Source organism: Triturus cristatus, chromosome 3_1 (assembly GCF_964204655.1).
Source record: "Triturus cristatus chromosome 3_1, aTriCri1.1, whole genome shotgun sequence".
Classification (NCBI taxonomy): domain Eukaryota; kingdom Metazoa; phylum Chordata; class Amphibia; order Caudata; family Salamandridae; genus Triturus; species Triturus cristatus.
Window position 1 is genome coordinate 233,971,575 of NC_140583.1, and position 27,634 is coordinate 233,999,208.

A 27,634-nucleotide genomic window follows, 5' to 3' on the forward strand; every position below is an offset into this window, starting at 1 on the left:
AAAGATAGGTTTTCTCCAGGCGAGTGGTAGAATGTGTGTAATTTGTATAGTGGATTGTTGTTGCATGCAATGTTGCTGCATACATATTCGCATGAGAATAGAACAGGGGAAAGAGAGTGTTTGACTGAAAGGCTGTAGCGGTGAATGCAGGCAATGCAGTCTACTGGGTCTATCAGATCTCTTGATGTCGTAGCTAGAAAGGACTAGTGTGTCCAGGATTGGGCCAGAGGAAGCACTAAGCCATGTTTTAGTCAAGACAAGGAGGTCAAGTTTGATTTGCACCAACCTGGCCCTGCACTCTGACTGACTGTGTCTGCTGCAGAATCTGGAATTACAGCCCTTGCTTCAAAAGGACTAAAGAATGACTCATTGCAAGCTACAGGTTAACAGAGCTCAGCTGGACCATCACCACCAAGAATCTCCAGCCTGGAATAATACCAGTGGATTTGTAAGGGTTTTGTCAAAGTGGATTGTGGGAACTGAAGTCCCAATCTTTCAAGGACCATTTTGGAGCTTCCAGACCCTTGGAGTAAGGGTTTTGGACACTTTGGGACCCTCAAAGGAACTTCAGGAAGAAGTTCCAGAAGTTTGAAGAACTTTGGAGCCACTTTGTAAAAAAAAGCACCATAAGTGGACCGACTCCACGTGGCCAGCCAAGCCCGCAACCCTCAACTTCGATCCAGCCTGCTGTCTAGGTTAATTCCGCTGAAAAGCTCTGAAAGTCTGACTTCCTGAGTTTGACCAGGAGTTGGCGGTACACATGAGAAAAGGACAATGATAGCCTACAACTAATAAAACACTCGCAATGTGGAACCTCCCAAAAATAGTAGCCCATTACCTCTGCAGCCATTGCAGTGTGGGTAGCCTAACAACTCAAACTAACACGATAGACCTTACTTTGAAGAACATATGGACCTTAAAAAGTCATACAAATTGTAACTCGACAAAGGTCATTTACATGATTACCTGTTCATGCCGTCTTAAATATGTTAGCATGACAATGAGAATATTGAAAACATCACAGTAATTTAGGATGTGGACGGAGTGCAACCAAGATGTCTAATCAGTTCATAACAACAGGATACAAAGTTGAGGACCGGTATGTGTTGTGATCAAACAGTTAGAGCCCAACAACAAAAAATCCAGAAAGGTAATCATTGAGAAAGAGCAAAGATGCCTATATCGACTGTCAACTCACAAGAAAGGGTTGATTGATGAAATTCCATGGGAATCCCAACAGAGATAATCCATGTCCAAACTGGCAGGAATTGCATATCTTTTGCATAACACGACTCTCTGACTTTTAATCAAATTAATTAACTGATCACTTATTTGATCTGCATGCTTAAAAAGTAACACATGAAGTGAAGAGGAATAACACCTAGACTTCCAAGGAAATTATTACCACATCCTATACGTTCATAGAAAAGCAAACTCTTTTGGCTGTAGTGATTCCTGTGGGATGATAACAAGCACATAGGTTATTCTATAACTAATTAAGAATAATAATAATTAAGCACTACACTTATGCAGATAACCACAGACATTAAATATGTGGGGAAAGGAGCAAATGAAGAAGTACACTAAGGAATGTTGACCTTTGAAGGCAACATCTATTTATTCAAAACAAATGTAATCAGGAGGCATTACATTTTCATCATTTCACTTGGTCTTTCTCCATACTAGTATGTGACAATAAGGTCTGTCTGCCTCCTTAATCCCCATGGACCAATGAAAAATGTTATATGAGTAAGACTATTTTTCCAGACATTTAGAATATATGGTGCACATTCTTTGATGTCTGATAACCCCAATTAATGGCTAACTCGCTTTCAGTACTACTTTTATTCTTGCACTATACTAGCTGCTTAGGTTCGATTTCAAATAGAGGTGCATCATTTTAGAACACTGATTAGTTTTATGGTATGCATTGCAGTTGCTTTTATGCTAACTATGTCTCTCATAACCAACAGATTTTCTACAAAGGAATGAAAATCAGTGGGTCAGTATGTATGGCATGCTGGAATTAATGTATGACAGATTTACATGAATATCCACAAATGGTTGATTTGAGACAATTGTAATTACTGAGGGATTATTAATTGGTCCTGATGAAAGTCAAATGACCCTGATAGGTAAGGTGTGTTAGCTGGAACATGTGACCCGTAGACGCTGGAGACATTAATTCTCCCGGATTGCCTCTCCAACTGTTTTTAATATTGCTAGGGTGCCCTCCTAATAAATTAGTATCATGACATCTTAAACAATTTTATGCTTAGTATACTCACTGAAAAATATCAAAGAGCTCCCTTGATTTTCAAGGTCGAGTTCATGCAGATACCCTAGGCATCTGGACAAGGACTCGGTGATGGAGCTGGCCACTAGTAACTCTAGTAGGGGAGAGTGCTATAAAAATGAAAAGAAATTTATAATCGCGCTACTAAGCCCGAAGGCATCAAGGCGCCTAATAAAAAAAAACACACAGGGCTGCCTGGCAAGGGGGATGCAAGACAGAGGGAAGAATCACTGACAGTAGGTCACCTCTGCTTGATTAATTGGCAGTACATATCAAAGCCCCAGAGTGGCTATCCATGTGTTAGCTCCCTCAGTGATACCTGCTCTATACTAATCTACATAGCCATTGTGAAAAAGTTAGATTATATCTACCATATCCACAAACACTTAGAATGGCATCAACGCCACATAAGGAGGGAAGATAGCTCAAAAGGTAACAACCATTTGAAGCTGAGCAATGAACAATTGTACACCCCTGTACAACGAAACGGATTGCCTCATCCTTAGGCACACGAGTTTGCGCACATAATCTTCATATCTCTAAACTAGTGATACCATTTCTGTAGTTTCTATTACAAGGGAATAAGAAAGAGAGGTCACTGGTTCCCTGCTGTGTTGAACTCCATAGCGCACAAGGGTTTTATGGTCCAGGTGGTTTAAACCTTCCCTTTCTTGAGGTTTAGTTGCCTTATTGTCACCACACGCTGTTGGGTATTCTGGGGCATTTTCTACTACTTCACCTTGTGTGTTCTCCACGATCCCTCTCTTGTGCCAAGCGTGGTCTGCTGCTGGGCTACTAAAAGACCTGTTCTCGCTGTCCACCATAGCCTAGTCTGCCTTTGTTAAGTATAGGGTTATGAAAGTCTACAATCCAGAGCCAATGCCCTGCATTGCTGTGATGAGTAACTGGACTAGAGTGGACAACATTCCCTAGACTAACTCCCTAAAGCCCTGTGATGACTGCACTTACTTTTCCAAATAACTGAAAACAAATTCCCTCAAGTCCTGTTTATGACCACTGTCCAGCGGCCCCAGCCCGCCGCATCGTTTTTAGTTGGGCACACCGCGTTACTTGTTAGGAAAGCATAGAATCACATACCATTAACATTATTGATTAGACTACGCCCATAAATGTACTCTCTCATTCTGCATGCTTACATCTGAAGCGATGGACAGTGGGGAGCATTAAATCCTGTGTGCAAATGTTTCCATAAAGCTTATAACTGAACCTCCAACTCCTCCAGGCACCCCATTGCAATAGTGTGCAAAATGCCTCTGCATTAAGTGCATTGTCAGGCCAAAAACGTCTTTGAATTTGTTATTTTTACCTGAAGCCTGACTGCTTTGGTGTGCCGTTCATAAACAGGCGGACTTGTGCAATCAAATATAACTTTCATGATGAAGCGTAACTCTTTTTATGGTTTTAATCTCACATATCCTTTAGTGTTAAACTTGCTAAAAAAGTAAAAGATATGTAAATTAAGATAAGAAGCTAGATGATGTTGATTGCACCAATGACTGAGTCATTTTACACTACCTACAGGAAACTTTTGCTTTGCTTTGCCCTACGTTATTTTCATCCGATACAAATAGTGCTCATTCACTCATCAGTCAGTGTAAATGTTATTTCGCATCGGGGAATCAGCGCAGTTGCTGAGAAAAAAAGGTCTAACTGTTTTACAAATTAAGCTGTGCTTCTTAACATAGAAACATTGTGTGCACCATTGTAATATGCTACAGAAAAAAGGCACAGCACCAACTACAGCTGTGAACAAATATGTGCACACAGAGCCCCTCATTTATAGGATTTTGGCATCGGCAGCGCAGCAAGGCACTTTGCTGCCACGCCCTACGCCAAAGTGAAAGGACAGGGCTGCACCTTATTTGTGCCATACAGTGCATTCCTGTCCTTCCTCCCAGAGCTGGCGCCATTGCGTCAGCCTAGCGCCAACGTGCAAGGGTGCCTCCGTAGCAAGCAGGATTGTTTCTGTGCAGGAGGGGACACCTTCTTCCACAAAAAACAATCCTAAGAAATGTTTTCCTCTTTCCATGTGTGCTACGAAGGCAGAATGCCACACACATCGAAAGAGGAAAAAACTAGGATAAAAAAATATATTTCTCCTTGTTACGCTTTACCTCAGGAGATGTAAGGATTTGCCTCTTTCCCAGGTTTACATGATTTTGTAAATCTAGTGCAGCATCAAGATCCATGGGTTTTGCGCGGAAAACCCACTAAAATGCTCATGGAACACCTCCCGGGTACAGAGTGAGGTGACCCAGCGATTTGTGCTGCATTGCCTTACTCAAGATTTATCAGGCCACTCAAAGCCACACAGGGTAGCTTTGGGCTGCTTCATTAATCAGATTAAGAGCCCTGCATCATGCATGTACCACTTTGCATGGTGCAAAAGTGATGCATGGCTCTCATAAATAACCACCAGATTGTTATCCTAGCCACAGGGCCAGGTACGCACTGTAGAACCCTTCATGTCTACTTCAAAAGCAAACAATGTTAAGAGTCAAGTTCCATTGTTCTATTTTCAGGTAACAAGCCATGGAGGATGTTTGCAAAGTGAGCGTGCAGACATTTAGGGGCTGATTCACAAAAGCAATTATGAGTATGGAAGTAGTAACACTGGATTGCTCTTTTACACACTCTTTCACACATTTTGTGAATCAGCCCCAACATTTCCAACTCCCTATTAGCAAAAGTGCAAAGAGGACACAATCCTTTCTATTTGTACTAACTGTATATGAATATTCCCTAAATATTTTTACTTTAGATGTTGTGGGGTTAATTCACAAAGGCATGTGAGTATCTAAGATAATACTACTGGGCATACTTCAAAATGCCTTTGTAAATAGGCCCTGCCTGCAGGGGAGAGTGCATGATCAGCCTTGTGCTGCATAGTTTCAGCAAGTGAAAGGCCCCTCTTTGTTCTCTGTGGTTTGTGTACCATGGCGAGCAGATAAGCTGTACAAACAAGTCTTACCTTTGACTTCACAAACAGAGCCAGGGCTTGTTTGTAAGACGAGATGGCCTCATCTGTGTTACCTTGGCAAAACCGGGAGGCTCCCATCCCTTCACTGGCCTGCCACTGCCCCTGGAGCACACCTGCAAAACACAAGAACACACTGTGCGTCAGTCAAGGGCGAAGGCCCGGAGGCTTTGGCTGTACTTAAGAGCTGCATGCAGAGGAAAGGAGAGGGGGCATAGGGTGGCAGATGCATTCTCTCACTTTTGGAGGATTCACTGTTACAGATCCATTTGCCAAGTGAATCTCTTTTGAAGACTTCCAATGAAAGGTTCATTCTGAAAGCAGGTAGGACGGCGCCCCACACCTGATAAATTGTGATAACAAATATTTTCTTCCCACAAGTGAGGAAGTCAGGCAAGATGGCGTCTGGGCTCCTCACGTCCACACAGGGGGGTCTGCCAAGAAATCTCAAGACTAAATATCAGCAGCTCCATGTCAGCACGACGACTAAACTGTCCTCACCTAGGAAGAAGGACTGTTTGAGGCATCTTCGAGGTACATTATATGTGATCCACTTTTAGCCCTTGCCTCTCATTCGCAGAGCACAGGGAGCACCCGTGTGGGTGTTTTGCACAGGCAGTTACCAACAGCTTGTAGTTAACAGTAATTTCACTTGCAAACCAGTGTGCAGCTGGAAATAACACGGGCAGACACATGCAAAACATGTTACCACACGTTACTCCCCAATATTTTCTACAAGGGTCCAATTGAGGTCCAGAAAAACACTCAAAACCTGGTGTTAATGTTATTTGCACCATTAATTTTTAACCTTCTGATATCTCAAGGGCCCAGATGACCAACTATAGTATTTTTATAAAGATTTAAAGAGATGACGCGGAAAGTAGTGAATTCCAAGAACCAGGAATTACGGCTTCTGTCTCTATCATCAAGCTATGGGAATCTGTATATGATATCATAAATCTCACATTAGAGTGAAAAATGGGCAAATCTCATCTCAATTTGCTTAACACTCGTCTATCAATGAGTGACCTCTTATCACTTGTAAACACTCCTAGGCTGCATAGCTGCATAACCGGCTGGCTGCCTGGAGTGTGGGTTGCTTGATACACATCTCTTGGCCAGCTATGAGCCTCCAGGACATCCAAGTGCCTGGATACCCTATCAGGGGATTGGCAGCGCTTTATAAATCCTGACTGATTGGTTGAGCTATCTTGCGCTTGCTTAGCTGCACGATTCTGGTTCTAAGGAGGTGATAGAGAAACAAATTGAATGCAGACAAAAACATCTAATTTATTTAGTAACAATTTCTAAAACTGTTGTACAGTACTGGTTAATCTATTCCTTAATAAATACAAAAGCGACACCATTTTGGAGGCTTTAGAGCTGCACAATTAAGAAATTCCATTTTCAGATCCATTGAGCAAGAAGATGGCAAATGTATCTCAGAATAGGTCCGACTTCAATAAACCATGAGAAGGTTGAACTGCAGCTGACATTTTTAGTGCCAAATGATTTGTGGAGTGCAGTAGAATTCAGTTTCCATTCCAAACCTGACACCTGTGGTTGTTAATGTTTTATCTATGATGAAGGGATGTTTGAGATACATTCGAGACAGTCTGCGACAATCTATACAATGAATAAGTCAGGGGGAGTGCAATGTAAAATTGTACTGCCCAAGTCTAGATTCCAATATTGCACAGTCCTGAATTTTCATAACTAACCCTACCACAAATATAGCACGGGAGCTACGGACCCACAACGGGTTGTTAACATTCATGAATTTGCATGAGGGGTTTTTGTGCCTGCTTTTCCTATAGAAGGTGTTTTGCAGATCAGACTCAAATAAAAGTAGAGAACAGGACATACTGCCATATCCCTAAAATGCTTCGAGAAAGATGGACCTGAAACCACCTGATTTCGGCTTCAGCGGGAGCTGAATATTCTACAATTTCTGGAGGACACTCTAAATACAGAGCAAACTTAAGGGCAGCATTTTCTCCATCAGCTGAAATAATATTGGGGAAGAAATTCAGTAGCTATATTCTACTCCACATTTAGGGCCAAAAACAAACGTTGTAGGTCTGCAGCTGTTGCAGCACTTATTTCACCAGGTGAAGATGTACTACTTCCAGCAATGCACATACTTTCCAAGTAGCATGCTTGAAAAACTGCTCCAGGTGCTGGTTTCGAGGCTTACTACTGGGAATTCCATGCAACTTACTCTCCGTGATCCCATTTTTCTTATTGTGTTTTTGTATAAAATGTACAATTATGAACTGTGGAATTGCAGCCCAATGTGCCAATATTTCTTTCATTTTCTTTTTTTTCTTCCCCAACGCTCTCAGTTTAGATGGAGGTGGCCTGTTCCCCTTCCCACGCTGGAAGGAAGGGGTGTTGCTCCATATCCAGGGTTGGAAAGGTTGGTATTTGAGTTTTTGAATGCTGACAAACTCCCAAGTTATGGTTGGCTGAATCCTCACCATTAGATATGTTTTACTACTGCAGAGGACTCTGCCTGACATAAATAATGTCATTTTTGATGTATAAACATGGTTATGCCCGATAAATCGCTATATGACTCACACCCTATCATCTTTCTCCAGAAAGTGGAGAATTTTCACTAACCCCACGAACTCAGTATTGGGCTCATAGTGAATTGATCCAGGGGCTATAATTGTGGCAGTGCAAAGAATGTCTATTCGCCCAGAATAGCTGAGGTCATTCAACTCATTCGTAGACAAGGCCTTTGGAAATGTCAGACCTGCCAACTCACACGGTACCACTGTGTGGGGCACAATATCTGCTCCCATCACACGGTCACTCACTGAGGAGCCAATATCACACTGTGGCAGGGAGAACGGGCTCAAAACTACTGTAAATAGTGGATTTCCAGCTTGTTTTTCCAAGGCTTTGAACTGCGATGTCCACTAAGGGGTGTAAAAACACCACCCAGGACCTTGGCACCAGCCTCTGCAAGTTTTTTGGGGGGGGAGGGGACTTGGGGGCAGGGTGGGGATAAATGTGCCTCTTATGTATGAGGCTAGCTCCCTCCAAGGCACCCACCCCCTCCTCACATGGTGAAATTTTTAGGTCTCGCCTTGGCAGCGCATGTGCTGCATGCGCTGTCTCATCGAGACCTAAAGTAATCTCTAAATGTTGGCAAGCAGCCAGTAGTTTCTCCTGCTGCTTGCCATTGGCTTAGTTTTGTTCTCGCATTACTTACCTTTGTTTTTAGTGGCCCAACTGACTTCTGTAGTCCGGAAGCAGCGGCCACCAACTGCAGTTTTAGTCCGCACTGTTCGGACTTTTTGTTTGTCTTGCGCATTGCTGCCTGACCTAAACATGGCAGCGGCGCATGCGCAAGGAGCCGGTGTGCGCGAGGGGTGGGCAACGCATGCTGATTGTTCTTCCTATCCGTCTGTCCTTAAGATTTCTGGCAGTGCACATAAGAGCGAAGACGCTAAACAGAATCTCAAGCATTCACTCTTCTTCCACTTTCTATTTAATCAGGTAAACCGTAAATGTGTCCTGGTCTGGGCAATAAAGACTTGCCTGGCACAACAGTTAATCCATCTCATGCAGTCAAAGTCAACTAGAAATGCGCACCGTCTAAAGATGCCACCAAACCCTAATTAGCGTGCTCATTAACAGCTCTCTGTCCACGCTCCAGCACCAGATGCACATTAAAGGGAAGGCTTGTTTTGCCGCATTTAACTTTAGACTGCGAATTGTACATTTAAAAACAAAGAAATTTTATTGCATGCATTTAACAGTGACCCTCTTTGTCTCACGTGACGAGGTAAATCAACAGTTGTGCAAAACCAAGGAAGGCACCAGTGCCAAGCAAGGTTAGCATGGGAGCACTCAGCTAATAGGTTGCATTCTATATCTATTTGAGGAAAACGTAGCCATTATTCTTGTCTTCGAATTTCCCTTGTGCTGCATGAGCTAAAAATATCCTGCGGGCACTAGAGACGTGTTTACATTTTACGAAACAGGAATGGAAACTACGTTGGTGCTCGGATTCGACAACAAATTTAAAACAATTTCTAAACAGTTGCCACTCGTCCCTATTCGTTTTCCGTACAGTGTCTGAAGATTCGTTTTGTTTCGCGAATCACTTTAAAACAACAAGATGTCGTTTATCAGTTTCCTGCCATCTATGTTTGTTTATGAAGTAATATGTCTGCAACAAATGTAAGGAATAGTCTATTTTCTGAAATTATATATGTTTAAGTTTTAACAAAGCAACACTCGTAATACGATAGAAGATTCTTCAGGGAGCCTGTTTTCGCTTTTTTTAAACATCTCAGTCATAATAGGAAACATGAAACAAGAATATATATTTCGGATAGTCTAGCTATATTTAGCTTCCCAATTTGAAAAGCGATAAACGAATATTCGGTTAAACTCATCTCGCCTTCTCATTTCTTCTGTTTGGGTTTGTCCTGTGAATTTTAGACCAGTGGCACGTGTTCATTATTACAGTGCACAGCAAATTTCGATTTTTAAACAATATATATTGGTAAATATTTAGTAAAACTGATTAAGTTTCTGCTTTACTCGAAATTTCACTTGCCTAATGGGGTGTTTCTGTGCAACTGTGCGTTGTCTTTTTCAAGTTATGAACAGTATCGCTGTGTTCCAAATATTTGCCACACACACCACATAATGAGTGCGAATCTTTTGATTTTTGTCCCTGTTCTTCTGTTTGAGCCACTGACACATGTTGTTTCAGGCAAGATGTCTCGAGACACGCTGTAAATGGAAACACTCCCACCCTTTCTTTTAAGCCGCCCTCCTTTCCCCCTCCTTCGGACATTAATCTATGCCGTTTTTTTCTGTTTTTCGAACAAATACCTAAGCTGGCCGCGATGCCGCTGCGGTGGTGTGTGGCGGTGAACATCTATCTGTTGAATGGGCCGTGTCACACGGTAGCAGGCTCCCTTGTCAGACCCGATTGTGTTTAGGCAAACATTGAGGGGCTCATAAAGGCAGGGGTCAAGTACAGCTCGGTTCCACTTGCGCCGATTCACCTACCGGACCGGCGGGGCAAAGGGACGTTCAATGCTCGAGGTGGCCGAGAGGTGGCGCCACGGCTGCTGGTGGCCTGTCCGACCCAGGGACCAAAGCCCCTTGTGCGAGGGCGGGAAACCCTGTGAAGCCTCCGTCATCTTCAGAGACCTGACAATTCCATTGGAGATATATAAATAGTGTGTGTTTGTGTGTTTCAAACCTCATTATTCATTGTGTCTGCGTGTGTGTTTGTGCATGTGTGCCTGTGTGTTTTTGTGTGATGTGTGTTTCAAACCTCATTATTCATTGCGTGTGTTTGTGTGTGTGCGTGTGTGTTCGTGTGGGATGTATGTGTATGTGTTGCAAACCTCATTATTCATTGTGTGCGTGCGTGTGTGTGTAAACCTCAGTGTGTGTGTGTGTGTAAACCTGTGTTTGCATGTGTGCGTGTGTGTGTAGACCTCAGTGTGTGTGTGTGTGTGTGTGCGTGTGCGTGTGTGTGTTTGTAAACACCAGTGTGTGTGTAAACCTCAGTGTGTATGTTTTCAAACTTCACCTCATAATTCATAGATTAACTGTTGGGGAAAACTGCATCCAAAGTGTGGCTGCATATGTCCCATTCCAATAAGATAACCCCCCCACCACCACCACCATGCATCTTGCTTTACATATTTGACGATAAATTATACACAATTCTCCCCCACACCACTGACACAGTGGCAACTAAAATAAAAGTCTAATTCATTAAAAAAATCTATAAGTATCAATAGTTACGGGTTTATTAATTTTCATAGCGCTTCAGATGCTTTCGTAGTGCTCCACTCTACTTCCACTTTCTATTTAATCAGGTAAAAGCGAGACCTATTGCCTATGCCAATGCTTGTTGTTTTGGTTGGCAGACCTGGAAAGGCCAAGAGAAGGCTTGTGTCCAGTGCTTCATTTGTGAAAGAACAAATGCTAGTGTCCGAAACCCTGCTCAGAAGCTGACAGCCGGAGCAATTAAACATTGGCACATCAAAATACTGAGTCTGGTAGACTTTAATTCACTATCAGATGTTCCCTGCCTTTTTTAGCTTGCTCACCCGTTATATGTCCTGATGATGATGGGAACGCCGGTTCTTGTTCTCATCTAATTACCTACAAGAACCCACTCAGGTCGCCAGGATCTTTTTACTTGCAGAATAGCGTAGAGGGAAGAAACACAATTATCAAATTGTATTTACCGCAATTGGACATCTCAGGAAAGAAGACTCATAATCTGGGAGGTTGACCTTTTATTATCAGCAAAAACATCTGAATATATAGGCACCTCACGACCAGGCACAAAAGATATATGGAGACTAATACAAATGCCAGTCTACGAAGTATCCGCATACGACTAAAGATAAACAGAATTACAGCTTCTAAAAGCATCAAGTACCCTATGGCAATAGTGATATCAAAGTTTACAGTCATGAATCAAATCATTTCTGTCCCAACTCTATTCTAAGGTGACATCCCTACTCAACATTCCCTTCCAGGTGAGGATCGCATAAAAGGTGTCAGCAGTGAAACTTCCTAAGAAGTCTTCACCATATGAGAGCTCGATCTATAATGCTCCTTTCAGTCCCTCTCCTAAGTCTCGTCTGTCTCACCCACGGGGCTCTGTCCCTAATATAAAACCCCCAAAAGCTGTACACGCCCTTCAGCACACCCCTCCAGACAGCTTCTTCCTCCAGTAGATTTCCATTTGGATCCTTTCATCTTCCCTTCCACGAATTCGACCTTGGGTCCCAGGCCTTCTCTGTACCAGGAGTTGCAACTTTACATTCCAATCCACTCCCTTCATGTGTACTCCTTCTGTCTCCATTCCATTTGAACAAAGACTCATTCTAACTAACGAGCTACATGGCCTTGTACCTGCAGCCAAATGCCAAACGGAAAAAACCCCTAACATCATGAGGTTTCACAACTCACTGCAAATTTAAGCTTGGCTAAAATCCTGTCGTTCTAATAAAACATGGCTAAAATAAACGAAGGCCTTCACTTTACATATATGGTTAGGCCTCAACCTAAACACACTACAATTACCAATTCTAATTATTCGTCTCATACTTAAGAGAACTACCTTTTTCATTCCTCTAACATGACTTAATGTCTCTTAATGCATGACATTTCTATTCTAAGCATTACACATACACCAATGCGTTTCAGAATAACTGGTGGCCTTTCTCTTCTCTCGAGGCCTGTTTACATTTCTACTTTTCTATTTTAAATGAATACATTTCCATTATTCTTGGATAATATGCTCAATTATATGCGGGTGCTGACTAACAATGAATATGGTGCACCCCTACAATTTTCACATCAGCATCGCTCTATCAGTTCCCCCCTTTGATGACAACCTGTCATCACACTAATCCATTCATACCGAGGTGGTAACCATTCCATTATGTCGGAAACCCTCCATTCTTTTTAGGTCCTGATACTGATTATCTTGCATATGCGCCATTCGTCTCTCATATCCCCTAAGAATCCTCTCAGCTCTGATTCCTCTGTACCACTTGTACGCTCTCACAAATCCCCACAAACAAATCACACAAACCACCACAATCAGAATTGGTTTCAACACGTATCCAAGAATTCCCTTCCCGAAATCTGCAAACCAGCTTCCCACATGTCCAAATCCTTTCCCAATCTTTTCCCACACATTCTCTTCTGCCAATACTGCAGCTTCTTCATGAAGTGTGGTAATGTTGACTATATATTTCCTCAGCTCTTTGCTGTTGTCTGGAATATACGTGCAACATTCTTGAACCTTCAACAATTTACAGACTCCGCCCTCTTTTGCCAATAATACGTCTAATGCAAGACGATTTTGTAAAACCATTGTCCTGATCGATAACATCTCTCCATCCACCAGCAACAATGACTTCGCTGTTTTCATTGACAACTCATCAACCACAGTTGCTAACTTTCGTATTTTCACATCATTTAAAATCACACCCAGACCGGGTATGATTGCTCCAAAGATATCACCAATCACAGCTCCCGCACTTGCATCCCTCCTTGCTCTAGAGTGGTGTCCTGTCTCTAGTAGAGTCAAATCCTCGGCATGGTATATCTTCGGGAAAATAACAGCCAAATAACAAGTTCCGTACCACTGCTCAGGCAATCTCACGTATGCATTCCTTCCACACACATAATACACCGTCGGGATGACCTGTATCTGACCCTGCAAAAAGTTCTTAGCTGAATCTTCTATAGTAAAGGTATGAGCACATGTGCTGTGTCCAACCCAGATGTTGTCCTTATCTGACTGAGGACGAGCAACACACAGATTTCCTCTCTGTACTTGATCTAGAGCTATGGGTCCATAACTTCCCCTTGACTTATGCAGCTTCTCTTCTTCTGTCCAATCAGTTGACTTCTTTCCCCCATCCTTATCTTGGGTTAATTTTCTATATCTGTCTTCAACTTGGCCAATAAATTTCTTTTCAGTGTCTGACACTGAACATGTCAAATTATTTCTATGAGCATAAGCAGTATCCAAACTTTGAGTCGGTATGAAATAAGTCTGAAGCCTTTCATGTGACATAATAATCATACTTATTCAAATGCTTAAACGCTGGTACGTCAGGAAGTACTGTGTCATAATTTGAGAAATAGTACTCAAACTGTTTCCTTTCGTAAAACAGACTAAGCAATAGACTGCAAGAAATCCCATAAGTCAATGGAAGGTGATGGTATCTAATAGCCTCATCTACAGAAGCAGGCAACTGCATGCACACATAGCAATCTTTCGCATCCATCGCATCAACGTACTCATACAACAATTTCGCATATGCATTGAGCTTGAAATCACCTTTCGACAAATCCATGTGTAACGTACGACTCTCTTCTAGCATCATAGCCCTTTTATCTCCTGAAATATCCTTCTTGGTACTGGGAGTGACAGGTGCAGGTGTCCCCAGCATCTTCCCCTCTTCCCTGTGGGCCACTGCATACGAAGTTATGACTACTGCAAAAATAACAGCTATGACTACTCCTAAAAGTGTACCTATCACTGTCTTTGCCCTACGGTGTGTATTTCTGGGCCCTGCCATTTTTCCCCCACGCTCAGAATCCAGTTCAATAACAATGGGCGAGAGTCTCTTCCTCATTCAGGCTTGTATCTCAATGCAACAATTATCCCCTGTAGCTAATTTTCTCTTCTTAATGTCCAGTTCTCTACTTTCTTTCGGATCAGCAAAGGCTCCCTTCTTTTTAGCTCCTTTTCGACAAAGTTCATCCCTAATCCAAAATAACTGCAGGTCCCAACAGCTCTAGGACTCCTTGCAAAATTTCAAGTTTGAGAGTTTTCAGTTCTTGGGGAGAAGGTACAACAGCAAAGTTTGGGAAAGCCAATGTATCCAAAATCAGACCACGAATGTTACTCAGGAGCGGCGGATCTGGAATATGGAGAGTCAATACTCCATCGATCTCCAATCCTGGGATCTTCAGTTATACTTCTGCCCTCAGAGCTGGTGGACCGCTGACAAGAGTAATCGATCTCAACCTCCCCGTACTCATCGGTCCTAGCATTCGTTGCTACGTACGTCCACTCAGGTGAAGCGTACCTGTGACACGGCACTCTGGCTCTCCTCGACCTTCTCGGAGCTTCAGGATCTTGTTCTTCCTCGCTCTGTTCTGACTCTGTCACCTCCGATACCGGGGCAAGATCTCTTCTCGGTGTCCCTCTCGAATTTGCCCGTCTCAGACTCACGGGCCAAATTCTTTCCGCTTCTGAGACACCCCTGCTCTCCCTTCCGATACCCTGTGCACTATCTTCTTCTCCGGGAGAATTTGGCTCCACTCCGCCGAATGCACCTTCTTCCGGTTCTGATTCGGAGTTTCTCTCACTCTCGCTTACAGCTTGTTCCAGTGCACAACCAGCTGCGTCAGCCACCCTTACAGCTTGACTTGCCCTCTCAGATGGCCCTGCCGCCTCAGCTGGGTTTTCGTTCACAAGAGGGGCTGTATCTTCCAAGGGTGCTGGAACTCTACGGGTATGGGAGGCATGCACCCAGTTCGGTAGTCCCCCACACTTCACTGCCGTATTCGTGACCAGAATGATCTGGTACGGCTCTCTCCAGCGAACATCCAAGCAACTCTTCCTCACGTGTTTTCGTACCAGCACCCAGTCCCCTGGGCACAGGTCGTGGCATAAATCACTTGCGGCTGGAACAGCTACCGCCTGCACCTGCTGGGACACAGAATGAACCACATCAGCCAGGCCTTTACAGTAGTCGAGAATTACATCATCAGTGATATTTATCAATGCAGAGGCGGGTATTGCTGGCACACGCATCGCTCTCCCCATCAATATCTCGTGGGGTGACAATCCAGTCCTCCTATCAGGCACACTTCGGAGACTCATCAGTACCAAAGGTAAGGCATCTGGCCACTTCAGAGGAGTTGAGGAGCACACTTTTGCCATTCTGGCCTTCAATGTCCCATTAACTTGCTCTACTATCCCAGAAGCCTCTGGTCGATAACTGCAAAGCAACCTTTGATCTATGTTCAGGGCAGCACAAAGCAACTTCATTAGTTCGCTGTGGAAATGCGTTCCTCTGTCCGATTCCAAAGAGGTCGGGAACCCGAACCTCGGGATGAGCTCCCTCAACAGTAACTTAGCTACAGTCAGAGTATCACATCTGCGTGTTGGGTAAGCCTCCACCCATCTAGAAAAGACATACACTACGACTAATATGTACCTCAACCCATTACACTTTGGCATGTCAATGAAATCTAACTGCATCCTGTTGAAAGGGCCACCCGACCTCCCTATGTGACTCATTGTCACAGCTGTCCTCTTTCCTACATTCATTTGTTGACAGGTGACACATCTCTGACATACGGCTTCAGCTGCTGCCCGAAACTTCGTATTGTACCATGTTTGACGAAACACTCGCACCATCGCATCCCTGCCGAGAAGCACAGCACCATGTATCAATCTTGCCATCGGATTCAACAGACATTCCGGTAACACCGCTCTTCCATCACTCGAAACCCAAACATCCACATCCCCCTTCTCACATCCTGCTCGCACCCAACTATCCCGTTCCTCGTCCGACACCCCATCTTGCAATTGTTTTAACTCTTCCCATGTGTCAGCCATCGTCAACATCACACTGAGGTCAGTTGTTTCTTCATTTCCCCTTATGTGTCGTTCTGTAAAGTCACACCACTGTTCTGCACAAAATCGAGCCACTTCGTCTGCATAGTTATTCCCAAGAGACACAAAATCATTTCCCTTCGTATGAGCAGAACATTTCACCACTGCAATTTCGTCTGGGCCTTGCAACGCCTCTAACAGTTGTCTCACATATTCTCCATTTCTAATGGGTGACCCAGATGATGTCATGAACCCCCTCTGGGACCATAACTGTCCGAAGTCATGAACGACACCAAACCCGTACTGGCTGTCCGTATAAATCATTATACGGATCTGGTTAGCGGCCAAACAGGCACGAGTCAAAGCAATAAGCTCAGCCACCTGTGCGGAGTATACTCCTTCTAGACAAGCGGCTTCGACCACTCCGGTGATGGTACAGACAGTAAAGGCTGCTCTCAACTGACCTGTATTGTCTCTTAAACATGAACCGTCCACAAAGAATATTTCATCTGGCTCGGAAAGTGGTTCATCCACAATATCAGGTCTGGGTTTGGTGCACAATTCAGTCACATCGAGGCAGTCATGATCCTCACAATCTTCATCATCTATATTCGGGATCGGCAACAATGTGGCAGGATTTAAAACAAAACACCTCTTCAATGTTACATTCTCAGCAGCTAAGATGACTTGTTCATAACGTGTCAGTCTATTATTCGTGAGGTGTTGTGTCTTAGTCCTGGTCATCAACAGTTCAACAGAATGTGGCACATGCACAGTAAGCGGATGACCCATTACAATGCTCTCACATCTTTCGATACTGACACCTGTTGCAGCAACGGATCTGAGACATCCGGGCAACGCAGAGGCTACTGGATCTAGTGTAGCCGAAAAATAGGCAACTGGTCTACGGACATTCCCATGAACTTGAGTTAACACTGCCAATGCGCAACCTTCTCTTTCACAGCAAAATAATGCGAATGCCGTCTTGTAATCTGGCATTCCCAGTGCCTGCGCACAGCACAAGGCTTCTCTTAGTTTCAAGAATGACCTTAAACAATCTTCATCCCATGGTACCGGATCACTCACTTCCTTTCGCGTCAGCTGCTGTAAGGAGAAGTTCGGGATCCATTGGCGACAGTAGCCAACCATTCCCAAGAACATTCGAACTGCCCTCTGAGTGGTAGGGACGGGCATTCTCAAAATCACATCTATGTGATCTGGCGATATCTTTCTTTTGCCTTTCTCAATCCGATGACCCAAATACTGTACTTCACTCAGACAGTACTGCAATTTATTTGGAGACACCTTGTGCCCATTCTAACCTAGAAAATTCAACAGTGCTACTGTATCAATCCTGCAGGCGTCCTCAGTTTTTGATGCCACTAGCAAATCATCTATTTACTGGACGAGAACAGACTCTTGGGGAAGCACCAAACCTTCAAGGTTCTTTTTCAAAATTTGATTGAAAATAGACGGGCTCTCAGTGTTCCCCTGTGGGATACGACACCATGCTAACACACGATTCTCTAGCCTAAACGCAAAAAGAAATTGGCTCTCCTCATGCAGAGGAATCGAGAAAAAGGCTTGACACAGGTCAATCACGGTGAACCATTCCGCATCACATGGGATTTTGAACAGGATCACGGATGGATTCGGTACTACGGGACAACACGGGATTACTATCTCATTAATTCTTCGCAAATCTTGCACAATCCTGAATTTCCCGCTCGGTTTCTGCAGTCCCATTATGGGCGAGTTACATGGACTACCCCTGATTTCTCTCAAAATTCCTTGCCTAAGCATGGACTCAATTACGGGTCTGATCCCTTCCATAGTTTCCGGCGACAATTTATACTGGGGAGTTCTTGGGTACTCTACATTCGTTTTGACTCTTATTTTCACTGGATCTACGCCTTTAACTAGTCCGATCTCTTCCCCACTAAGGTCCCATACATCAACTGACACAGACTCCCTCAGATCTAAAGGGAGTTCCTCCACTGTGAGTGCAGGATACATTTCCACGCACCAACGCTGATTCGCAACCTTAAAGGTCGCATTGCATCATCATCTCTTGTCTGGACTTCCACTCCAGTCGGGGTGCAGTAGATGGTACAATTAAGCTTACACAATAGATCTCTTCCCAACAAACAGACTGGACTAGAATCGCACACCACGAACTGGTGTCTGTCGCTGAAGTTCCCGATCCTAATCGGTATTGGTTCCGTCAGCGGGCTAGTCAATTGCTTGTTCGCTACCCCAACAACTTGGATTGTCTGGCCAGAAAGGGGCAGATACGGGATCACTGCAGATCTTACAGTCGATCTTGTAGCCCCCGTATCAACCAAAAAGGTCGTAGGGTGGCCATCTATCTCTGCTTCTACAAAGGGTCCCTTCTGATCTACTTCTAGGACCGCTCTAAGCGCAAAATCATCGTCTCCTCCCCAGCAAGATCTTGTTGCTGGATCAGAGTCATCTTCCCCATTCACTTCGAATGGGGGCATCTGTACATATGTCCGAGCTCCCTGCTGCATATTCTGTATCCTAGGCGGTCGGGGAACCTGTACCTGCGGAACATTCGTCCCCCCTTTTGTCATTCTAGGTTGCGTCACTACAGGGAGTGTGTCTGCCACTGGAACATGGGTCAACTCTTCTTCCTGCTGTATTTGATTTAATGGATTAAAAGGACACTCACGTCTCCAGTGTCCAATCTGATAGCAAAGGTGACAAGCTGTGGTCTTTTTCAACACTGCCACATCTATTCCGGTCTTAGGATCTACCCCTCTCGGCCTCGCCTGTCCTTGAGCATTCTGTGCCCCTCCTTGATAATTTCCCTGCCTCCTTCCCAAAGTTCCTCCGGTAGACTGTCCCTGAACTGCGGTTTGCATCTGTACCAATAGCAGTTTGTCTTTCAATTTCTTGTGCTTAGACTCAATCTCATCACTGCAATATCTAGCATATCGGAGAATCTCATCCACAGGCTTATTCTGCCAACAAATCAAATGTTGCTGTATCATTAGACTAACCTCTGGCTTCAACCCCAACACAAACTTGGACACAAACTGTCCCATGTCTTTGGTATCCAACGCCTCCAAACCACTGTACTGTTTAAAAGCCTGCAAAAGCCTCTCGTAAAATTCATGCACTGTCTCCTTAGGCTCTTGTACAGTCCTATCTATCTTCACCCAATCAGTGTCTTGAGGTGAGACCTTCGATTTCAACCAAGTGATTACCTGTTCGAACTTTTTCATCACTATCGGCGACGGGCCATGTGTCATCAAATCCCTGTCGGGCTCTGAGGCTGGCCATTCAATCTCAACCTTACATGCCGACCACAGATCCCCCGGGATCACGATGTCAAACAAAGTATTCAAATCAATCCACAGTACCTTCGAGATTTTGACAAAGCGATCAACTTGCTTATACCACTGCACAGGCTTTTCCCTTAGCCGGGGAAAATCATTTGTGAAGGCAGCTAAGTCCCCTCTACTCCAGGGTACATGTACGTACCCTCCATTCTGTACCTCCCTTAAAGGGAAACTCCCTATTGTCGTCGTGCCTCCACCCGGAGGTGGCGTCTCTCCCACTACTCCTCTAGAACTTTTCTTCTTAGACCATCTCTCGTCCCACTTATCGAGCATGAGCCATGCCCGCATTGCTATAATCAAATCTTTGACATGAGTTCTCAATCCCATGAGCCTCTTGTCTTCGAATTCCTGATCACTATACTGTAGCCGGTGATCACCTTGCAACGCTTTAGTTTTTTGACAAATCCACCCCATGTCTTTTTGCCAGCTCTGACAGTTTCTCGTGAGCTGTGCGTGCTTTACGAGTCACATCTTTCGCTAAAAAGAGTAACTCATCTTGTTCGTAAGTTAGAATTCTTTCTAGGGGTAGATTTCCACCTATTATCTCATCCAACTCTGCCTTTAGCCTTACGACATCCAACATTTTCCCTCTCAATGCTCCCTTCAGAACTTCTCGGCAGGCCGTACCATCTCTGTCATCGTACTCACATTCTCTTTCGCGTGGCCTACCCTCTCCTGATCTGCCCATGGGAACAGAGCGATTTACAATCGTCCCTCGATCCCTCTCTGCGTCCAAAACACCTTGACTTTGAGTTCTCACCGGTGGCGTCTACATTCTCAAATCTGATCTTGACTCCACTAAAGACCTCGGTCTAGTAGGTCTCGATTCTCCCTGTCCTCCTGAGGAGTCAGCTGTAGCTGGCATCGGCGTACTCCATTCTATAGGCTTCGGAGTCCGCTCCATTCTCCTCACTGAGTCACTTTCCTCTACTCCATTTCTCGTCCTGCCCTCTGACTGTTCTAAACTCCCTGCCGTTTCGGGCTCTAGCTCATACATCGACTCAATAGGTCCGATGATAACTGGTATTTTCAGCGCATCTGGTAACCTCACTCCTCTCTCCACCTCCGAGCTGCCCACAGACTTATACCTGATATTGTCAGTTCCCATAGAGATCTTTCCTTCTACTCTTACTTCTGTTCGGGGTACTGCTCCCCTACTCTCTCCTTCCTTTGTCTCATTGCCTTCTGAGGCATCCGGATTGTATGGAGGTGGTCTCTCGGATAACAACCTTTCCACCAGGCTATCATCCGTGTCACTGTCTTCCTCCCCGTCTACTGTCTTTTCCTTTGATTTTCCTGTCGTCTCCAATAAGGGCTATAATTTTTGTCCCTCTATTGCCTGCATTCTCCATCTTTTCTCCGCTGCATCCCATCTAGCATCTTGAAACGCTTGAACTGCCCTTTTCACCCTTTCCTGATTTCTGCCTCTCTCTTTATCATGTGCTGCTCTAATCCACGCATGTAGCGCTTCAAATTGTGTGGGCCTCGGCATAGGTCGTAAAGCTGCCATCACAGTCTTCAGCTGATACAATACTGCTAATCTGAATGAACCATACCGTGGGAACGCTAACTCTCCTTCTCCTTGAGTCATCTTATGCCAATTCTCAAGCCAAACTATGGTATGCAACCCTACATTTCTTGCCATGTAGTGTGCTGGCGTGTCCTCCGGAGGGGTCTCCGCACCCTCTTGAGTAACCACATGTTCATCCCCTCGACACAATTCTCGGAAAACTTTAAAACATTTCATAATGGCCAAATGCGAAACGCACACAACTTCTGTTTACTTCCTGGTATCTGTCCGCCAATGACAGCGCGAACTACACCAACCAGCCTATCGCAGCGCGACACCTTCTGACGTCACTGTTCCTCCACTCGCAGCAGTTCCCCTCCTGCACACTGCTCGTCTCACCCTTGCATTCATCCCATTCACACACTGAAATAACCGTTTGATCCCAAACAAGTTACTCCTCTGGCTGTCCGTCCACAGCCTCTGACTGTCCGTTCACAGTCTCTCGAAATTGTCGACCTCGGTTGGTTACTGTCTGTCCCTGCCGGGCAGACAGATCACCTCTGATAGGTTTCAAATGCTCAATTCCACATACAACAACCCACGACCAGCGTCAGGTTGCCACACACTCATACATTCGCTCCCCCTACCTCGGTCCAGGTAATCGATGGTACCTCACGATCAATGGTCAACAAAATCTACCAGGGGTGTCTTCTACTCCCTCTTGCTTAGGCTTCTCATCACCTAAGACTTTCCCGGGCTGCCCGCGCTCACAGCCTGATCTCACAATCACACAACATTCACACCAACTCCGCAAAACATCTTACACAATACACCACCGCAATCTACAACATCGTATCCTGTTCATACTCACTCTTCGAGCTTCTGCTTGCTGCCGCACTGCTACTCGCCATCTACGTCCTTCCGCCAGATCATCTGCCGTTCGCCCTCCGATGATTCAACCTCACTTATCATTGATGGGCCTCAAGGGTCACTTATCCTAATCTCAATCTTCCCTCGCTATCAGAAAGAAACCATCCTCGTTTGCAACCAACTGGGAACGCCGGTTCTTGTTCTCATCTAATTACCTACAAGAACCCACTCAGGTCGCCAGGATCTTTTTACTTGCAGAATAGCGTAGAGGGAAGAAACACAATTATCAAATCGTATTTACCGCAATTGGACATCTCAGGAAAGAAGACTCATAATCTGGGAGGTTGACCTTTTATTATCAGCAAAAACATCTGAATATATAGGCACCTCAGTACCAGGCACAAAAGATATATGGGGACTAATACAAATGCCAGTCTACGAAGTATCCGCATACGACTAAAGATAAACAGAATTACAGCTTCTAAAAGCATCAAGTACCCTATGGCAATAGTGATATCAAAGTTTACAGTCATGAATCAAATCATTTCTGTCCCTACTCTATTCTAAGGTGACATCCCTACTCAACATTCCCTTCCAGGTGAGGATCGCATAAAAGGTGTCAGCAGTGAAACTTCCTAAGAAGTCTTCACCATATGAGAGCTCGATCTATAATGCTCCTTTCAGTCCCTCTCCTAAGTCTCGTCTGTCTCACCCACGGGGCTCTGTCCCTAATACAAAACCCCAAAAAGCTGTACACGCCCTTCAGCACACCCCTCCAGACAGCTTCTTCCTCCAGTAGATTTCCATTTGGATCCTTTCATCTTCCCTTCCACGAATTCGACCTTGGGTCCCAGGCCTTCTCTGTACCAGGAGTTGCAACTTAACATTCCAATCCACTCCCTTCATGTCTACTCCTTCTGTCTCCATTCCATTTGAACAAAGACTCATTCTAACTAACGAGCTACATGGCCTTGTACCTGCAGCCAAATGCCGAACGGAAAAAACCCCTAACATCATGAGGTTTCACAACTCACTGCAAATTTAAGCTTGGCTAAAATCCTGTCGTTCTAATAAAACATGGCTAAAATAAACGAAGGCCTTCACTTTACATATATGGTTAGGCCTCAACCTAAACACACTACAATTCTAATTATTTGTCTCATACTTAAGGGAACTACCTTTTTCATTCCTCTAACATGACTTAATGTCTCTTAATGCATGACATTTCTATTCTAAGCTTTACACATACACCAATGCGTTTCAGAATAACTGGTGGCCTTTCTCTTCTCTCGAGGCCTGTTTACATTTCTACTTTTCTATTTTAAATGAATACATTTCCATTATTCTTGGATAATATGCTCAATTATATGCGGGTGCTGACTAACAATGAATATGGTGCACCCCTACAATTTTCACATCAGCATCGATCTATCAATGATCTCGAACAGTTGAGATTGAAACGCCGTTGACCCTTTACAACAAAACTCTTCCTATTCTATAAAGTTGCTTGAGGAGTTTTACACTATTGTTGTCAAATGTGATGCCGTTATTTTAAACTTCACCATCACTCTGCACGTCACGCCTCTTTCACTTATTGTGTGAGCACCTGAATTCTATTGTTGTGGAAATAAATGTTTCACATGACCTGACTTATGTCCCTATGTACATTATTCATTTTTTTGCTCCTTTAAAATAATTAATCTTCAACTCTCTAACCATAAGTGCTCTCCTTAGGATCACTTTATTATTGGACCATTTGGCCACACCCGAACCATTGTTTTTTTACCGCATATTTCACCCCAGGTTCACGTATTGGGGTACCCTTGTTTTTCTTGAAACTTTACATAGATATTTGCCAGGATACCACAACATGTAAGTACTGGAGCCAGGTTCACCAAACTAACGGTGTGGCGTTGCACCGGGTTATATAAAGCCGGTCTATCGATGCCTGGTGCCGAGCTGTCAAGGGGTCTTCATAATGTGTGTCCACTGCATGAAAACAGCATACTCGCCAGGTATTACCACACAGAGAAATGTAACAAGAACATTTTAAAGTTGCTTTATCTACTGGAACTTCAAATGCGCCATTCCCACATATATTGCTCTGGAGAGCACACAAATCACTCAAATGTGACAACATTTTAAATCAAAGGGAAGTTAGCTGGATACTACTTAGGAAGGCAGTTTTTTCATGAGTAAAACGGTTGTTGTGAAATTAAAGTGAAATGTTGGTGCTGGCGCTCTGATAAAAGTGAGTTGTGGCTTGCACCATATTCATGCTTTGCGCTTCTCTGGAGGGCTTTAACCACGCTAATCAGCACATTTAACACCTACACGCAGTCTTGAAGGAAGGAAGCTCCTAAGAATACATCAAACTGAAGGGGAAAGGGTTTGTGTGTGTTTTCTTTAGCTTTCCTACACCCTCCCCCTTGGCATATAATACAAGGGCACATCACTGGCAGACAGGCAAAGCCAGGATAAAAAAGCTTGCCAGGCCTGAATTATTAGTAGCTTACATTTGCAATTTTTAAAATATGTTTACATTTTTACATAAAGGCAACATGTTGTGTTGTAAAGTTGTGAGCCAATGGGGGGCCCAGCAGGCACGTGGCACTGTCGTGTCCTTGGGAAGTAGAATGCCCTGCCTTTGTTCAGTGACAGCACAATTCCTGCAGAAATGAGCCCGAACAAAAAGAGGCAGTTTAATATTGTCTGTTAACCCTTTCAAGGCTGGAGTGGCATGAATGCAGATCGCGCAGGTGTGGATTCCAATGCCATAAAAAAAAACATTACTATTCAAATAAATGCATTCAAGGGCAGTTGACAAACTCTTGGGATAGCTCATTGAATTTGCAAAACACACTACACAGAAGTTTTCGATTCACAAAAGAATTGCTTGTCATTCAGTTTCACTTCAAGTGCTTCAATTATTGTTAAAAACATGTCACAAAAGCCTTCAGCTCAGAGTCCAAAGTATTGTTCACACAGGAAAGATAAATGTTTGATTTTTCTTTCAACAGAGTCACCAACAATCGCTGAATTCCAAGCAAGACTGAGTAAATAGTGCATAAGTAGATGGCCTCTAAAGTATTCAGAGCTGGCTCTATTGTGTTTCGTGAGTTTCATGTTTCATGGGCCTGGGTGACTCAGAGCCAGGCTGAATAGACCTTGTCTGCATTGAGAGTGGTGGGAGGAGTTTGCACTAGGACCTGAATAGGCTGTGTCTTCTTTGCACAATGCCGTCTCCATCTCCTGCAGTCAAACTGGACCTTGGAGGTCAGAACTGGTTTGGACTGAGCTCAGTGACCTTTGCCACAAAGAGAACAAAGAGAAAATTGGGTATAAGTAATGGATCTAAAATCCCAGAGCTTTAGATTACTTCTGAAAACACGAGGACCCTGCCGAGAAGAAGAGCTGCGTGAGGAGCGCTGGCTTTTTTTGTGTGAGGGGTGAGTTGGCAAGCAGTGGCTGCTTCTATTTGTGGCAGAGAAAAATGACTGACTCTTTTTGCCCTGCTGTGGTATCCTGCTTTGGAAGATCTCCAAGGGATTGGTGTGCTTGTCTCCTCTTGGAAGTTTCAGGGAGATAAATGACTTTACTACCAGATCCTTGCTGGATCTAAAAGTAACCTGCATTGAAGAAGAGTTGGGAGAGATGTATGAGGAGCACTGTCCCTGCTGTATGTGGAGTGGATCGGCCTGCAGTTGCTGCTCCTGTCTAGAGCAGGGGTAGGACTGGACTGTTCTACACCTCTGTTTCTAAAGTATAAGTGCCTCTGGAGTGCTTTTTGTTTTCATCCCTAAGCTGAAGCAATGATCAAACAAACAAATGCATGGTGAGCGCTTCCCAGGGAAATGATTTTAGTTCCTACTGAGAAGTGCTGGGTGAGTGCTTATGTAAAACCCCTTCTCCAGTGTGTCAGCCATCAGCGCGGGTCGAGCGTTGTGGCACCAGAGAAGCCGTGCTGCCCTTCTGCTTACCTTTGTGGCTGTGCCCCCTTCTACGACAGTGCTAGGAGTGCTGCGTTTTCCCCTTGGGGAGGAGGGGCCGGAGAGAAGGAGATGTACGGGGTTGGCTGTAGGCAGTCCCCATTGTGACCGACGATTGCGGACGATCCTGCGTTTCTTAGCAACCTTCAGCAGCTGCTTCCCTGCCTTTCATCAACATTGGAGGATCCTGCGTGGCCTTACCCGCTGAAGGCAGCCCTCTGTGTTCTGCCTTTCAGGAAGCAGTGGTCACGGAAATGGCCTGGACCTGCTACAAGTTACGAAGTTGGCAGGGGTGTCCGCAAGTGCGGCAGTCGCCATCCCGGTCCAGAGGGACCAAGGCGGGCACACTTCCTTTGCTCCGTGTTGGCCTCAAGGCCTTTTCATCCCAAGGGGACGTATTTCCCTGGCACTCGAGTGCTCAAAGAATCTACTGCGTTACCTGGAGTAGGTGCACAGGGGGATTCCTGCGGCCTACGTTGCCTACCCCCACTTATCCTGCATTCTGGGAGGGTGAATCCTCTGGAGAGGTTCCCGGGAATGACACGGGCTGGGGCTCCAGTCAAGGTGCCTCTGGTAGGAATTGTAATACCCGAGGTGACTTCCTGGGTGGGATCTCACTGCAAGTACCGTAACTGTCATAATAGGCACCCCGGTGCCAGTTGGACCCACTTGGTACCTCACAGTGCCGTATAGCCTGTAGTAGGAGTGCAGGGGGATGCATTCTATGGTATTATGTGAAGTATGGTGTTTCATGTACTCTCTTCATTACATGCTTCATTACCTGCCCTGAATGTATTGATATACGTAATTTTTGCCTAGCCTTTTAAGGATAGCAAGTAATATTTCAGGATTTGTGGAATATGCACAGTAATTGTGTTTTTATGACGTGTGCAACCTATAAGCATTTACTTTATTGCACTACCTGTGATGTTATGGCAATTGCCTAGTTGGCAAAGTGATTTGTGATTTATGTGATTGTGGTCTATGTGTGTATATAAAATATAAGCAATATTTTAATATAACCTTGTGTGGTGTATTTAGTGTGTCACTGGTGTGTGTGTGTGTTGTGCAAATGCTTTACACATTGCCTCTGGTATAAGCCTGACTGCTCTGCCAAATTACTAAGGGGGTGAGCAGGGGTTATCTTGGGTGTGTAACTCCCTTACCCTGACAAGAGTGGTGGGTTCTGCCTGGCTTGAGTGTATATCCTAGTCAACCAGAAACCCAATTTCTAACACCGAGAAAATACTTTATAATCGCATAATTTAAGTAGTCCTTATAGCAAAAGAGACATACAGGGAATGAACACCAATGCTGAAAAAGAGACATTCGTGATAACATCTACGTAGATTATACAAAGTTTGAAGTGGAGCGCCAAATCGAGATAAAGGGGCCTATTCACAAACATAAATTTGCACATTTACATTTACTAGCACTATATTTACCCTCACACA

General features: G+C 44.4%; 1 protein-coding gene across 3 annotated transcripts in view; it reads right to left on the bottom strand.

Annotated features, from left to right (window-relative positions):
• The window catches only part of LOC146859990 (tetratricopeptide repeat protein 24-like), a 355,993-nt gene that overhangs the window by 250,228 nt on the left and 78,131 nt on the right, over positions 1-27,634 (bottom strand). For all 3 annotated transcript variants that reach the window (XM_085646308.1, XM_085646309.1, XM_085646310.1), the window contains one exon: positions 5,289-5,410. In XM_085646308.1, the coding sequence (XP_085502434.1) occupies positions 5,289-5,410 (122 nt within the window). The remainder of the gene's footprint in view (positions 1-5,288; positions 5,411-27,634) is intronic.